General features: G+C 30.5%; 2 protein-coding genes across 2 annotated transcripts; both read right to left on the minus strand.

Annotated features, from left to right (window-relative positions):
• Window positions 1–2048: 2048 nt before the first annotated feature.
• LOC133299379 (bax inhibitor 1-like) lies at window positions 2049–4064 on the minus strand. Its single transcript, XM_061498835.1, has 6 exons — window positions 3899–4064; window positions 3586–3729; window positions 3410–3501; window positions 2721–2907; window positions 2433–2588; window positions 2049–2323 (listed from the first exon to the last, which is right to left on the minus strand). Exons 1-6 carry the CDS (start codon window positions 4013–4015, stop codon window positions 2273–2275), a joined length of 747 nt encoding a protein of 248 aa, XP_061354819.1. The 5' UTR covers window positions 4016–4064; the 3' UTR covers window positions 2049–2272.
• Window positions 4065–5307: 1243 nt separating this feature from the next.
• On the minus strand, window positions 5308–9775 carry LOC133299380 (vesicle-associated protein 2-1-like). Its single transcript, XM_061498836.1, has 8 exons — window positions 9654–9775; window positions 9349–9428; window positions 8116–8186; window positions 7911–7992; window positions 7343–7458; window positions 7117–7248; window positions 6017–6091; window positions 5308–5468 (listed from the first exon to the last, which is right to left on the minus strand). The coding sequence occupies exons 2-8, from the start codon at window positions 9407–9409 to the stop codon at window positions 5334–5336; spliced, it is 672 nt and encodes a 223-aa protein (XP_061354820.1). The 5' UTR covers window positions 9410–9428; window positions 9654–9775; the 3' UTR covers window positions 5308–5333.
• Between the last annotated feature and the right edge of the window lie 4623 nt (window positions 9776–14398).

The raw sequence follows: 14398 nt of genomic DNA on the forward strand, positions 1-14398 counted from the left end.
AAAATACTGAGTCATTGATTCAACCAATGGGTTATTAGTTCAACCAATTTAATTAATTTTATATTAAGTTATATAATAAATATAAGAAAAACATTTTTTTCCTCTTAAATGAGAAAATTTTCTCCTACTAGTGACTTATAGCATAAATGGGTCTCATCTTGAATTTTTTTATTTCTCCACTATTTTGTGGACCCTCTTTATGGTATAAGACTATAAGTCACTAGTATGAGAAAATGTTTTTCCATAAATATATTATAAGGTGTTTTTTGACTAACAATTGAGAATTATCTAGTTGTAAGTGGTAATACTAGTAACTCTCATTCTGGGTTCAATTTTCGATTGCCATCAAGAGGGAAATATTTTGTCTAATATTTAAAGAATCGATTTAAGGGATAAAACAACTTGACTTGCTGAGTTCCATTTGACCCATAAGTCACCGAGACTCGGCCAAGTCAATCGATCGAAACCAATTCAATTTCATGACCGATCTAATTGCCAACTCAAACGGGCGCTCTCACTGGGTTACCAAAATTCAGGTCGACCCATCCGTTCTGATCCGGGTTTTAAAACACTATTCTGTTATTATTGTCGAGTTTAAATATCTAATATCTTTTTAAAAAATAATAATTTGGACATGCGTTCAATTGCTTAAAGGTTAAAGCATCCAAAGCGAAATATACACTATGAATTGAATCGGCCTACTTGAGTTGCCAAAACTAGTTGGGAAACTAAAAGGGCAAAAAAGATTTTAATTATTAAAACTACTTAAAATAAAATAAATAGCAGTATATGCTATCCAGTCCCGTTTTAAATTGCCATTCTAGTTTAGGGGGGGAAAATTATATAAATAAATTATTCTCAAAATTCTCATCAGATAATACTTAATTCTCATAGTAATTTTTTAAAATGATATAGCTTAAGATACAGTGTTTTGAAAATTTGCGGAGTCTTGTTAATTTGTAAGCTTTTAAACTTAACTCTTAAATTGGGGTCGACTGAATTTAATTATCTCTATATCCCGTGTGGACTTTTTTATTTTTTTTTCTGGGTCGGTCAATTAATAATCTAAGCCAGCCAACTGCGTTGGTTTCCTTCTCTTTTTGGGCCTTTCCCTCTTAGCTCTTTTGGCTCGACAGGACGTTTGGTGAAGGAAATTTTTTTTGAATACTAGAGAAATATAATTACTAAGAAAATAGTTAAAAAGTGAATTTGGTAAGAAAATGTAAAAAAAATTGTTTGGTTGACCGAAATATTACCAGAAAAATTTATTTAAATTTGCAAAATCTATGTTCGGAAAAAACTTCGCACCTGTTTTTTTACTTCTCCAGTTATCTCAAAATATCACATCTCAAGTGGTATTCCGTAACAGTAAATTTCATCTAAAAATCAACACAAAAGTCATTTCTTCATCTATTCTATTTGCCTAGTATTTTTAAAAAAATTCTAAACCAAATGTGATATTTTTCAATATTCACTTACATTTTTCCATTAATCCCAAAATAAATCTTCTACCAAACACTACCTAAGTGAGTTCAATTATGGCCTCACTGCGGTTTGTTCGACGTAGTATAAAAAAAATCATTTTATTCATTAGGAAATTTTTCAATTTTTTTCGCGCTGATAAGAATGCTCAAATTTTCAAAATCATAAAAAAAAGCATATAACATTACATATGACCAGTGGAAGAGAAATTATTTTTTTTTCCGAAAATCTCAATTTTCAGAAATATAATTTTTACATTCAGTTTACGATAATATCTAAAAATTAAAAATTTAAAAAAATTCAGTTTTCCAAAAATCTCTAAGAATCCAGCGTACCAAACAGGCCCTTAAGAGGTTGGTGGATCAATTCAGTCACAAGTTCCAGTGTGAAACCATGGGAGTGGTAATTACATAATTTTTTAAACTCAATTAGCCTTAAGTTCCATCTCATTTACTAGATAATAATAACGATGACAAATTAACTCGATAATTCTGTCCCATAACATCTCACATCTAACATTTTCGGGACACCAAAAAAAGAAAAAAAGAAAAAAGGAAAGAGATGCGTGAACAAAAGATGTATCATACTATCCGATTGATTACTGATTATTAGAAAATACATATCAAGATGCTAAAATGAAATCCTGGCATTTACCACTGGGATAAGGCAGGCACACAACTAACTGCACATAATTTTAAAAACGGAACAAAAAACTTTATAAACAGCTGTATATGTATGGAGGATACAAACTAAATTACTGAAAAGAAGCCCAAGCCTGATAGTAAGAATATTAATCTCTCCTCTTCTTCTTCCTCTCATTTCTCTCGGTTGAATTCTTCAACTGTTAAAGAACAATAGAGAAACCTTGTCAATATCAGTTCATATAGAGAAAACAAAAAAGAAAGAAAAACAAGAAACAACTCAAAAAGCTATTTTCCGGTCCAACTCACCATTATAGTGAGAATCCGAACAAAGATTGCAACCAAATCAGTGAACAGGGTCAATGCATGCTTAACATAATCCAGGTCGCCAAAATGAGCCCTCTCAATTATTTCTTGAGTGTCTACTATAATGTAGCCTACAAACACCAACAGCCCAAAGTACAACTGCAAAAGTCTCAAATAAGACCCCTGTTAGATATCTTATAGCATATAAGACAAAATACATTTCATAATACAGATATCGATTTTCTAGATATCCGGCAGTACACTAGCAAGAATAACAGCATTGTCACTTACATCAAACTTAAAGAGCGCTGTTGAACCCCCAAAGATGGAGGAAGCAAAGTGCAACCACATAAGAATGGACAAGCCAGAAGAAAGCAAGCCACCAAGGTAGAGGTACTCCCTACGCCTTGCAACCAAAGCAGCCGCAGAGAAAGAAGCAAACGCTAAAGAAGTTCCCACAAATGCGCTAAAGATAAGCCTGGAAGAATGGAAGTAAAATGTTAAAAAATATCCTACACTCCAAACTAGCCAGAGAAGCCACTATCCAATTGTCAAAAAGCATCGTTAGATATGGATAATAACACTGTTAGACTACAAAGGTAACACACCTGTAAATTACTATGCTAGCATGAATATAATAAAAAGCAGATTAGCCAGACTCAGAAAAAACTTGCTATCCATTGCAAATGAGTTTTGTTACTTCACCTAATTTCAACACCGAAACCTATGCCTTCCTTGTTAGTTTTTTTTTTTAAAAAAAAAAAAAGAGATGGACAGAGAGAAGAACAGAAACACACTTAACAATACTTGCTCTCTCTCTCTCTCTCTCTCTACAATAAGGAAGGTGCAGGGAATTTGGTATAGAAATAAGGTGTAAGAATAACACAACTCAAATTCAATGAAAACAGAGACTCAGAGCCAATATGATCACAAGGCATAGTAATCAAATAAAATTGCTGCCAAATGCAATGGACGCATACCTCGGATCAATTGCAATAGCCAAATCAATCAAAGGTCCAATGGAGGCGCCCTGAAACAGGGCCGAAGCCATCAACAGAGACAACCTCTTTTGCTGCAAATCACAAAACAAAAGAGTGTGAATCACAACCGAATCACAAAAACCACGAAACACAGAGAGGGATAAGAAGATTCATACCTCTTGAAAAGAGGGTGTTGAAAGCAACCAAATCATGCTTCCAAGGGACGCTAACGTAGTGAGAAACCCTCCAATGTTCCATAGCACATGAAGAAAGGCTCCAACAGCCGAAGCAACCACAGCACAACATAATGTAAAATAAACCTGCAATCAATCACAATTCTGAATACATGACCACAGATTCTTCAAAATCAAATTGTTGCAAACCGTAAAGTAACCAAAATCGGCACAATCGAATCGTATCGTATGATATTATTTTAGTCAAATTTCTTAGAAATTATATTAATAAAGGTTTGAGCGTCGGATTAATTACCCGTTTGATGTGATTCTGAACGACCGGAGAAATCTGACGGAAGTTTTTGAGAGTATCGTAACTCCAACGGCTTCTCGAAGACGATTGGGAATCGAAGAACGAAGTGAACGCTTCCATTTTGGTTTCAATTGAACACAAATCGCAACGCAAACGCAATGAATTAACGAGAATGAAAGCCACAGCGCAATTATATAGCGTTTGCGAGGTTTGGTTTGGCTTCGTCGAAAATTCTTGTCTTCTCCAGAAAGTACGACCCGACCCGTGATCCGGCCGCGTTGGCGTTGTTATCTCATGTAAATAACAAAAAAATTATAATGAATAAGTTTGAATTACTGTTACTAAAAATATTTTTTGTTTTAAAAAAAAAATTTATTTGACAAAATCTATTTTGAAAAAAATGGTAACTTTTTTTTCTTTTATAATCAAATTTAAAAAATATGTCTGAGTTATTTTTATTTTTTGTTTTGATTTTTAATTTTTAAAATAAAAAAAATTATAAAAAATTATATTTATAATCTATTTTCATTTATAATTTTTTACAACCGTATTTTAATTGAGATAATTTGATTTAATTTTGAACTCTTAAACTTCTAAGCTAAGCCTGTGACTTTGATTTAAATTCCCAACACTTTTATGTAGAAAAAGAAAATTGCTAAGTATTTATTTAAAAAAAAAAATTGTTAGTTATCCTCCAAATCTTTATTTATGATAATTCCATTTCATAACTTCAAAAAAAGAAAAACTAGAAATTTCTATATTCATTTTTTTTTTAAAAATAAAATGGGTCTAATGTCGAGTTGCTTATCGTTGACGATTAATTGAGCGGACATCCACGTAACTTAGCCAATAACAATTTGACAAGTCAGCTCCAAAATGCTAAATATTTCGTACCATGTTCAAAAAGTCAAAATCTTAGGAAGGTGTATAAAGAGTTAAACAAAATGAATAGAAGATTTTTTCAAAAAAAGAAAAAGAAAAAGAAAAACAGAATAAAATGTTTTATTGAATAATAAATCTAGGATACGTTTCTCTAAATTTTGAAAAAAAGTATTTGGAATATATTTTTTAAAATAAATTTTTTAACTTCCAAAATATATTTAAATTACTTTTTTCGAAATTTTTTACTTTTTAAAAAAATAAATAATAAATTATAAAAAAATTTGAAATATATTTTGAATTAAAAAGTATTTATTTCTTTAAAAAAACCATTGATGCCTTAATTTTTTTATTATCCAACTCATAGTGATAGTAGTTACTAGTGAGGTAATAAGGGGGAAGCAGAGTAAATTAATTAAATGGATGAGGAAACTCGAAAATGGTTAATAAATATAAAGAAAAATGCAAAAAGAAAAAGAAAATCCCATTCAACTGAAGTAGACCTTTACAGTGAATAACACGAAAGGGTCTGCATGCAAAGGTTCTGAATTGTATGAAATCATTCTGTAGGTGGAGAAGACAATGAAAGTTTCAAAAGCAAGCCAACCAAGAATCCAATTATACCCACAAACATGACAAAGTTGAAGGAAAAGCCAGAATCGCTTCTACGATTTCTTCTCCTTTTCAGCATGTCCTGCACAACAAGAAAATAGATGGACTGTGATTAATGATATTTTTACAATAGCTCTCCTCAACTATATCGAACAAACAAACTCCTGCACAGCTAAAAAAAGTTCTGAATTCTGATGTTTAAGGGTTAACTTTCCACTAATTACTTTTAGCTCTTATTAACCTCATGACCAATTTTAGCAGTACGGGGTATGTTTTACAATTGACTTTGTATATGCAATCATTTTAAGCTAATATGTCTCCTTAATTAAGAACCAGTGAAGTAACTTCATATATAACATTTGCTATAGAATAAAAATACTGGCATAATAAACATTTTATCTGGATACAGGCCGAAATGATTAACAAAATTCAGTTTTAAAAAGAAATGTCTTATTCTCCATAATAGTCAAGTAAACACTAACAGGATTATAAATCACATTGATATTTTTTTCCCGTATATAATTCTATTCTTCTTTTCTCTTTTACTTTTTTGGATTTTTCTTAGGAGGGAGAGTGGCTCATAAATCATCATATATATTAATAATGCAGGAGAACATGTAACACAATTACCAGCTCTTGTTGCAGCTGCCGCGTTTGTATGACAGTGGCATCTCTCTCCTCCATCAATCGCTGCAAGGTTTGACTCTTCATACAAAGAGAATTTAGTTTAAGAATGAATGGTTATCCTAACTATAGTAACGGGGTATTAAATGCTATAATGTAGGAAATGGTTCCCTATGAAGTAGAAAAACGTTAAAAAAATATTAGTGATTCATTCCCTAATTAACACACTCTTTTAAAAAAAAATTCTTTACCATTAAATGATTTTATATGTATTCCACTAAATTATTTAATTATACTCTCTTTTTTTCAGTTAAATCCATATAAAATTCACGTAATAACTCAAAGTATATATATTAATGAAAATCTATTAAAAAAGTATGTCAAAACTCAAAAGTAATAAAGTAGTAAGATGGCATGTAAAAGATAAAATATTAATCCTTGTTTATATTAGTACTATCATCCTGATCTCAATTAATTTAAAAAAAAAATCATGAAATATAATAAAAATAAAATTATTTCTAAATTAAGAATTATTTATACTCTAAGATGTATTAAAATTTAGGGATACGATATTACAACAACCAATTAAGATTACTACCAATGTTACTACCAATCAATTTTACCATTAGATCGATTATGTTGATCTAACGGTTATATTTATTTCCATATGTGTATGATTATGATTTCTCAAATTTAATACTTTATATTTATTTTCACCTTTGCATGGTTATGATTTCCCATATTTAATGTGAAGTATTAAATATGGGGAATCATAATCATACAAAGATGGAAAAAATATAATCGTTGGATCAACATAATCGATCTAACGGTAAGATTGATTCGTAATAACATTGGTAGTAACCCTAATTGATTGTTACCATATCCTACCTCTAAAATTCAATAATAATTTATAAAATACTTCCTCAGAGTCGGTACTAGACCAAAGCCTAATTTCTTTTCCATTCTCTTGTCATAGGCGAATCTGTACCTTGAGTCATGAACAGAAACATATGGCTAAATACATAAATTAACAAAATTTGAGAGGAAGCATAAAAATAAAACTTCAAACTGATTTCCCCAAAGGGAGGGTGAACGGCAGCACTCACAGAATAGGTATCAAGTTTTTGTGTGGAGTTCTTCTCTGTATCATCTTCTGTGATTTCTTGGGGTGAAGTTGGAGAGATATATACGACACTTAGTTTCAAATCCTCTATTGACTTTCCACTATCCTTATTAAACTGCAAGCCAAAATAAGCAGTGTTCTTGATCAGATTTTTCTTTTCAAATTTTAGAACTAATCCTGTAAAACAAGGACAGTGTTGGCTCTCTTACAGTATCTGGCGGAAGCTCATCAACATCAGTGTTTGGATTTACTATTGTACTCTGTAAGAGAAACTTATCTTTGCGTTGCATGTCTGAAGTAAATTCTTGTTGGGCTTGGAGGGTGACTGTACAATACAAAAACTGAGAATATGATAGATGCTAATACCACAGATGGTAAAGAGTTGAGAAGCTCATAAGCAAATTGCATGCATATATATATGATTGGTTTTTGTAACTTAGTAGTATATTTTTCCTAGTTCATAGTGATGTGGAAGATAAAATTCCATTTCTGTGACCTTTGATTGGTTGAAGTTACCATTTTTTCATATGTATAAGCTCTCTAGTTTAACGAATATATATTTCCTTTTCGTCCTATTAATGCCTAATATGAAACAGCAGTTTCCAATTTATGTCTATTTGATGTGCATTCAGTAATTTGTTGTCATGCATATCTCCTAAAAGGAAAACACAGACCCTTGAGTGAGCTGTCTTTAATAATCCTACATTTCAAATTATCAAAGATCTTAAACAAAGGAATTAGACTTATATATGTTCCTGCAGTAGTAACAAGAAGCACCTCTGATGATACATGAGTCCCATGGATGTACAACACCAGTGTTAGGTCGTACAAAGTACTTCTTAGGTGAAGTGGTTTTCACCTAGCAATATTTAAAATAAGGTAACACTGAAATCAAATGCAATCAGAATGCACTAAAAAAAAGCATATCCAGGAAGAAGAAAAAAAAAAATGTTTGTTCCTGTACGGGGAGTTAGAAGAGTACCTTAAAAGCAACGCAGTGCTGTGTGTTATTCAGAACTTTAAGATCACAAAATGTTTGCTTCTCCAGCTCAACTGATTACATAAAAATTAAGAGCATAGACGAATATGATGAACTCAAGATAGGGGAAGGAATTCAGATTTCTACTTCACATATACAAACAGAGTTGAAAACATCTTTCATTATATTAGAGTATTGTGCTTTTATAAAATAGGGAAAACCAAAATTCACTCTTAAAAAAAGAGAAGTAGAAATACTCGTTCTTCTGCGAGAATTTCTAAATATAACTGCACAAATTAAAACCAAACCAATATAACTGCACAAATTAAAACCAAACCAATTTTTAAGTGGGAAAGGGACCTTGATATTATTGCCAGCAGACATTACTTATTCGAAGGGTAGCCAGGTGTTTTTATATACAACAAGTTTCCCTATTCAAATTTCTGTCATATCTGATATCCTTTTGTCACTATATCCAACCACTTCATTGACTTCAAAATCCTTGTTTTTTGTCAATTTAATTCAAGGACACGATATCCATACAAGTTTCATAAATAATTACCAACAAGTGTGTAAAGAATCAATTCAACCCAAAAACTTAAGCTGTTAGGTGAGACTACATTAATGGTTTTATATATTTCAACACGAGAGCCCACTGAACTTATAGGGTGGATAATGCACAGGCCCATCTACCTATGCGGAGAAAGAAATTCCACTAGAAAGAAAGGCTCATCTACCTATGCGGGGAAAGAAATTCCACTAGAAAGAAAGTGGGAGCGGTGAGGATCGAACCCGGTACGCCGAGGCTCTGATACCATGTAAAGAACCAATTCAACCCAAAAACTTAAGCTGTTGGGTGAGACTACATTAATGATTTTATATATTTCAACAAAAAGTGAAATTATGGAAACATTCAATAAAATGAACGAGCTACTCAACTTCCACCCTTATCCCCATAAGTTTTGGGGAAAACGACCAGTTAATTAATTTATCGTACTCAAACTATAATTAATTTCAACTCACAACCCTGAAGAATATACTCTCCGAAAACTGTAATTTTCCCAAGTAGGACTCAAGAAAAGAAAGATTGTAAATTTTGCATGCAATTCGGTTCCCAAACCATCCTTAGATTCATCGCGAAGCAACCCGTTATTATTATTTTTATTTTTTTTTACATTAAAAAATGATTTGCATGAGAGTAAAAAGAGAGAAAGAGAGGAGCGAAGGGATACATACATTGGAACCTGAGCTCTTGGGGATCAACGGTTATTAACGTATTTGCAACAGAAGCAGTCATGACGAAGAGATCAAACTTTCTACAATCACCAATCAATTAGTTAGCACCAACATGCACAAAACAGTCGCCACGTGAAGCACGCGAGACTGAGAGACAAAAGGGTGCGTGAGTCTGAGTCACAAACAGAGAGAGAGTGAGAGAGGAATGGAATGGCGATTCCAATATGTGGCGGAACGAGTAGCATGGGGTACAAATGTAAATATGCAACAAACAAAAAACAAAAACAAAAACAAACGATTCCAACCTTGTAGCCACCGAGATCGCTTCGTCTAAAAAAAAAACCTCGTAGTCAGAGGAAAGAGACTTGAAGAGAGTGAGTCCCTAATATTAATGCTTCTGTATTCTATCCTGTTCCCTCTCTTCTGTTCTGTGTAGTGTTGAGTTGAGCACCCCAACCCCTCCAATGGATATGGCAGAACTATGAAGAGAAAGAGATTAAAAGAGAAAGAAAAAAAAAATGGTACATTGTTTTCAAAATAAAAAGTGGTACACGTGTCGAATGGAGGTAACATTGACGTCCGGTTCAAAAGTGAGACTTAGATATCTGACTGAAAGTGGGTCCTCATGACGTGTCAATGAAAACCACGTCCTAGTGGGCTAAGTAACTGTTTATAGCCCATTAAGGTAAACTCAACTACCGTTCAAGATTCACGTCTCTGTCTCTTTATCTTTTACTTTCATCTTTTCTTTACGTCTCTGCGTAATCATGGAAAATATTTTGAGTGTTGCGGGAGTACCGTGTATCCATTACATCTGTTATTAAATATGAAAAAAATAATATGATTATATTATTTATGTCCTTATAATTATATTCCTTTTTTTTAAAAAAAAATAAGTACTCCCATAACAAAAAATATGCTCGTAATCATAATAGATAGTGCTAGGTCCTATTAAATAAACCTTTAATTAATTGCTCACTTTTTGATAAATAGTTAACTACACATTTATAATAAAGAATTATCTTTATAAATTTTTTGTTGATAAACTTTTACAAAATATACTATGTTTTTTTAAAGTTACTTTAGATAACTTTATCTAATGTTCATTGAAACGACGTCGTTTTGGGACAGAAATCATGGTGTTTTGTAATTTTAATTTATTTCAGGATATAATAGTCTTTATCATTCTAATTTTTTAATTTTTCAACCTCAAAACGACGTCGTTTTAATGAACATTAGACAAAGTTATATAAAGTAACATCAGAAACTTTTTTCCTTATAATTAATACATAACTACAAACTATTTGAGTATGTACTACCCATAGTATATAATGTAGTTTGTAAATAAAAAATTTATAAATATAACCTATCTCTAATTATAATTATTAGTATATTTTCTAAAAATATCTTTCTTTTATAATTATAATTATATGAGTAATAGTTAAGTGAAAAATACTATTATTATTATTATTATTATTATCCCTCAATATTGTTTTTGGAAAGTTTTAAAGTCTTAATCTTCGAAATCGTCCTAAATTTGACTAGTCACAAAATGATGAATCAATTGAAATATTTCAAAAAAAAGTATATATATATATATATATATATATATATATATATATGATTTTTATTTTTTATTTACAAAAATGTATTAATTACTTTAGCATTAAAACTTTTTAGTATTTAAGATAAAAAAAAAAAAATTGACCAGTCAACCGTCAAAGAAAACCCAGCACCACAACAAATCTGCGTGCAATTGTGCATGCAACAAAAAGATAAAAGCCGGCCACTTTCTTTTAGGTGTGAAGAACTTGGAAAGCAAGCAAGAAACTAATATATTGAAAGAGTCAAATCCTACTTACCAAAAAAAAAAAAAAAGTCAAATCCTCTTCAATATAATTAAATATTTTAATTACTTAAGAAAATAAAATAAAAAACATAAATACGCATCAAAATCCTTACGCCGCTCTTATATTTTATTAGTATAGTAGGTACTATATATTGACCTACTATTTATCATCTTCAGATTAATCCATACAAAATAAATTTATTAAAATAATATAATTAATGTAGTGTGTACATATATATATATATATATATATATATATATATATATATATATATTATTTAAAAGATATTATTTTTTTATTATATTATTATTTAAAAGACATCCGTTAATCATATAACAAATTAAAAATTGAATTAGATGTAAATAATAAAATATCTTATACCTACCATAGGCATTATGCCTAATCTTGTTTAAAGAAATTTGAGCGTTGATCGATAAGGGATGTAAGAAACTTATTTTATTAAATAACTCATTAAAGAAAAAAAGGATTTTTCTATTCCTTTACATATGAAGATCATATTGGATAAATGTGAAAAAGAGCTAATTAAGTAGAAAGAATAATTTTTCTATACATATGAAACCCAAGATTGGATAGTGAGATTTAAAGGTAAGAAGCAAACTTAAGCAACGACACGTGGTACAAAATATCAAAGTACGAGTAGTTACTTGAGAAAGAAAGTATGTAAAGGCATTAATTATCTCACTCTCAAGAATGAGGGAAATGAAATTCATTATATATATGAGGTGAATTTGTTTGGAATAAAAATAAAAAAGGTGTGTCAAAATATGTAACTTTTTATTATTTTAAAATATAAACATAAAAGTAGTATAATTAATTTTATTTTAGTTTTGTAAATGAATGAGGGGCAAGGCCCCAGATAGTATAATTAGTTTTTGTGTGTAAAGGTAACTACTCAAAAAAAAAAAAATCGTTTAATATTTAGAAGTTTCAAAATTTTCCTGGTATAAAATCGTTTAACATTCCATGTAAGAACCATCTATAAAAGGGAGGTTTTACTAAAATTCTATTTTTTTTTTTTCTGTTAATGTACACACATCATCTCTTTTAGCTCTCTGCCTCAATCGTGTACATTAATTTGAAGCTATCCACGTCTCCCTCATAGACATCATCAGTCTCTAAGATCTTACGTCAACCTTTGATCCACCAGGATAGAACAAAATTACTATTGATTTATACTTTAAAATAATTTACTATTGGTTCTTTTTCCATATTCTTTCCTCCAATTATCCTTTATTGTAAAATACACAATTTGTATATTCACTGGACACTAATAAACCTCATTATTAGAAAATGCACAATCAGTGAGGGAAAAATTCCATCGCAAAACAGCAAAATTCCCTGACAAAAATGGTTTGTGAAGGAATTTGTGAGGGAACACGGTGCATCGCTAAAATCCTCCTTGCAAAAATATTTGCGAGAAAAATTTGTCATACACAAAATCTCTCGTCAATTGCCATGGAAATTTTTCCTTGCAAAAAATTAAATTTCCGTCGCGAACAACAGACCTGACTACAATATTTTTCCATCGCGAACAATAGACTGAAGGAAATTGCGACATAATTGCTACCGAACTGCAACGAATTCGGTGACAATGTTGTAGTGACGAAAATTTCTTCTGTTTTCCGTCACAATTGTTAAGCGGTCGCAAATTCTGCCGCAGTTTGTAAGGAAAATTTTTCCCTTGCAAATTTCCGTCGCTGATTGTGCATTTTCTAGTAGTGGGACTCGAAGGAATTGTTGTGTTATGCAATGATTATGCCAAAGTAATTAATCATCAATAATAAAGTTCAATTGCCTGACTCTAATTTTCAAAATTAAGTTTAAAAATGTCATAATCTTAACTCCCAAAAAGGAAACAAATTAAAGTGTTAAAATGATGTAAAAATAAATTTTTATCTCCGGCAGGTCACTACTTCGTTGCACCGTCAATATACTAAAAAAAAAATAAAAATGTGTTGATTCATGTCATGGTTTAAAAAGTTGTGAGAATCATGACTTCTTGCATTATGCTTGGAATAAAAGTCAATTTGCATAATGTATTTTACAAATCTGGCAAGAATTGCTTCGGTCAAAGATTTTGAAAATACTTAAAAGGAGTGTTTACTAGGAGAGTTTTTTTGGATGCCTAGAAAAGTTGAGACGGATTTCATAATTGACTTTTAAAAATTTTATCTATCATTCAAATTTGCATAACAGTTTGTGTGAAATTGAAAATTTTTATTATTTCATAATACCACTTATATGGTGGTATTCTCATTACTCCATCAGTCAAAAAGTAGAAAAAAAAAAGTAATGGACACAAATATCCCTTCTCAAAAAACATGCCAAAAGAAAGTTGGAGAAAGAAAGAGAGTCTTTTTTTTATTTAGTCAGAGTTAGTTTTGTAATTTCATCCTATTTTTCATTAATATTTTATCTTCAACCAAATATAGACTCAGAAAATATAACCCAATTTTTACAGTAATATTTTAGCCTATCAAACAACTTTTTTTTTTAATTTTTCTATCAAACTTACTTTTTCACCATATTTTGAGTAAAAAAATTGCTCCTCTATGTCCCGTAAAATGTGAGTATCCTTCCTTCCACTATAAATTTTATGAACTCCCAAAAAAAATTAAACATAATATTAATAACACTGTCATCCAACTTCGAAATAATGCAAGAGGATTACGCATACCCAATGTGATCCGCCAATCTTCTTATAGTAATGTTTTATCTGGAGCTTGACTTTGTACCCAATGTAATTAGATCAGACAATCTTCTTTTAGGGTACCATCGAACATATAACAATAAATTATTTTTAAGAGTAAAGTATCTTTTGAGCTCTAAACAAATATTACGGGTCCAATTTAATCTTTCAGAAAAAAAGTCTCATTTTGCAATTAAAAATAGACCTATATTAATCATTTCGAGGGATTAACATGAGTTTTCTTTGAATTTCAGAAGCATAACGATTTCGATTAATTAGATCTATTTTAAATTTCTGATGGATCACAAGTCAACTTTTTTTTGAGGGATTAAAATGGGCCCCGAAATTTTTGTTGAGGAATCAAAATAGACTTTATTCTAATTTAATCTTATTATAATGATAGAAGACAAACATAGTTCAACATATAACTCGGCAAAAAAAAATATATTATTATTCAAATAAGAAATTATTAAAACATAATATTTTGGAA

Source organism: Gastrolobium bilobum, unplaced genomic scaffold (assembly GCF_033153095.1).
Source record: "Gastrolobium bilobum isolate Gb01-03AN ecotype WA unplaced genomic scaffold, APGP_CSIRO_Gbil_v1 utg1549, whole genome shotgun sequence".
NCBI classification, from domain to species: Eukaryota; Viridiplantae; Streptophyta; class Magnoliopsida; order Fabales; family Fabaceae; genus Gastrolobium; species Gastrolobium bilobum.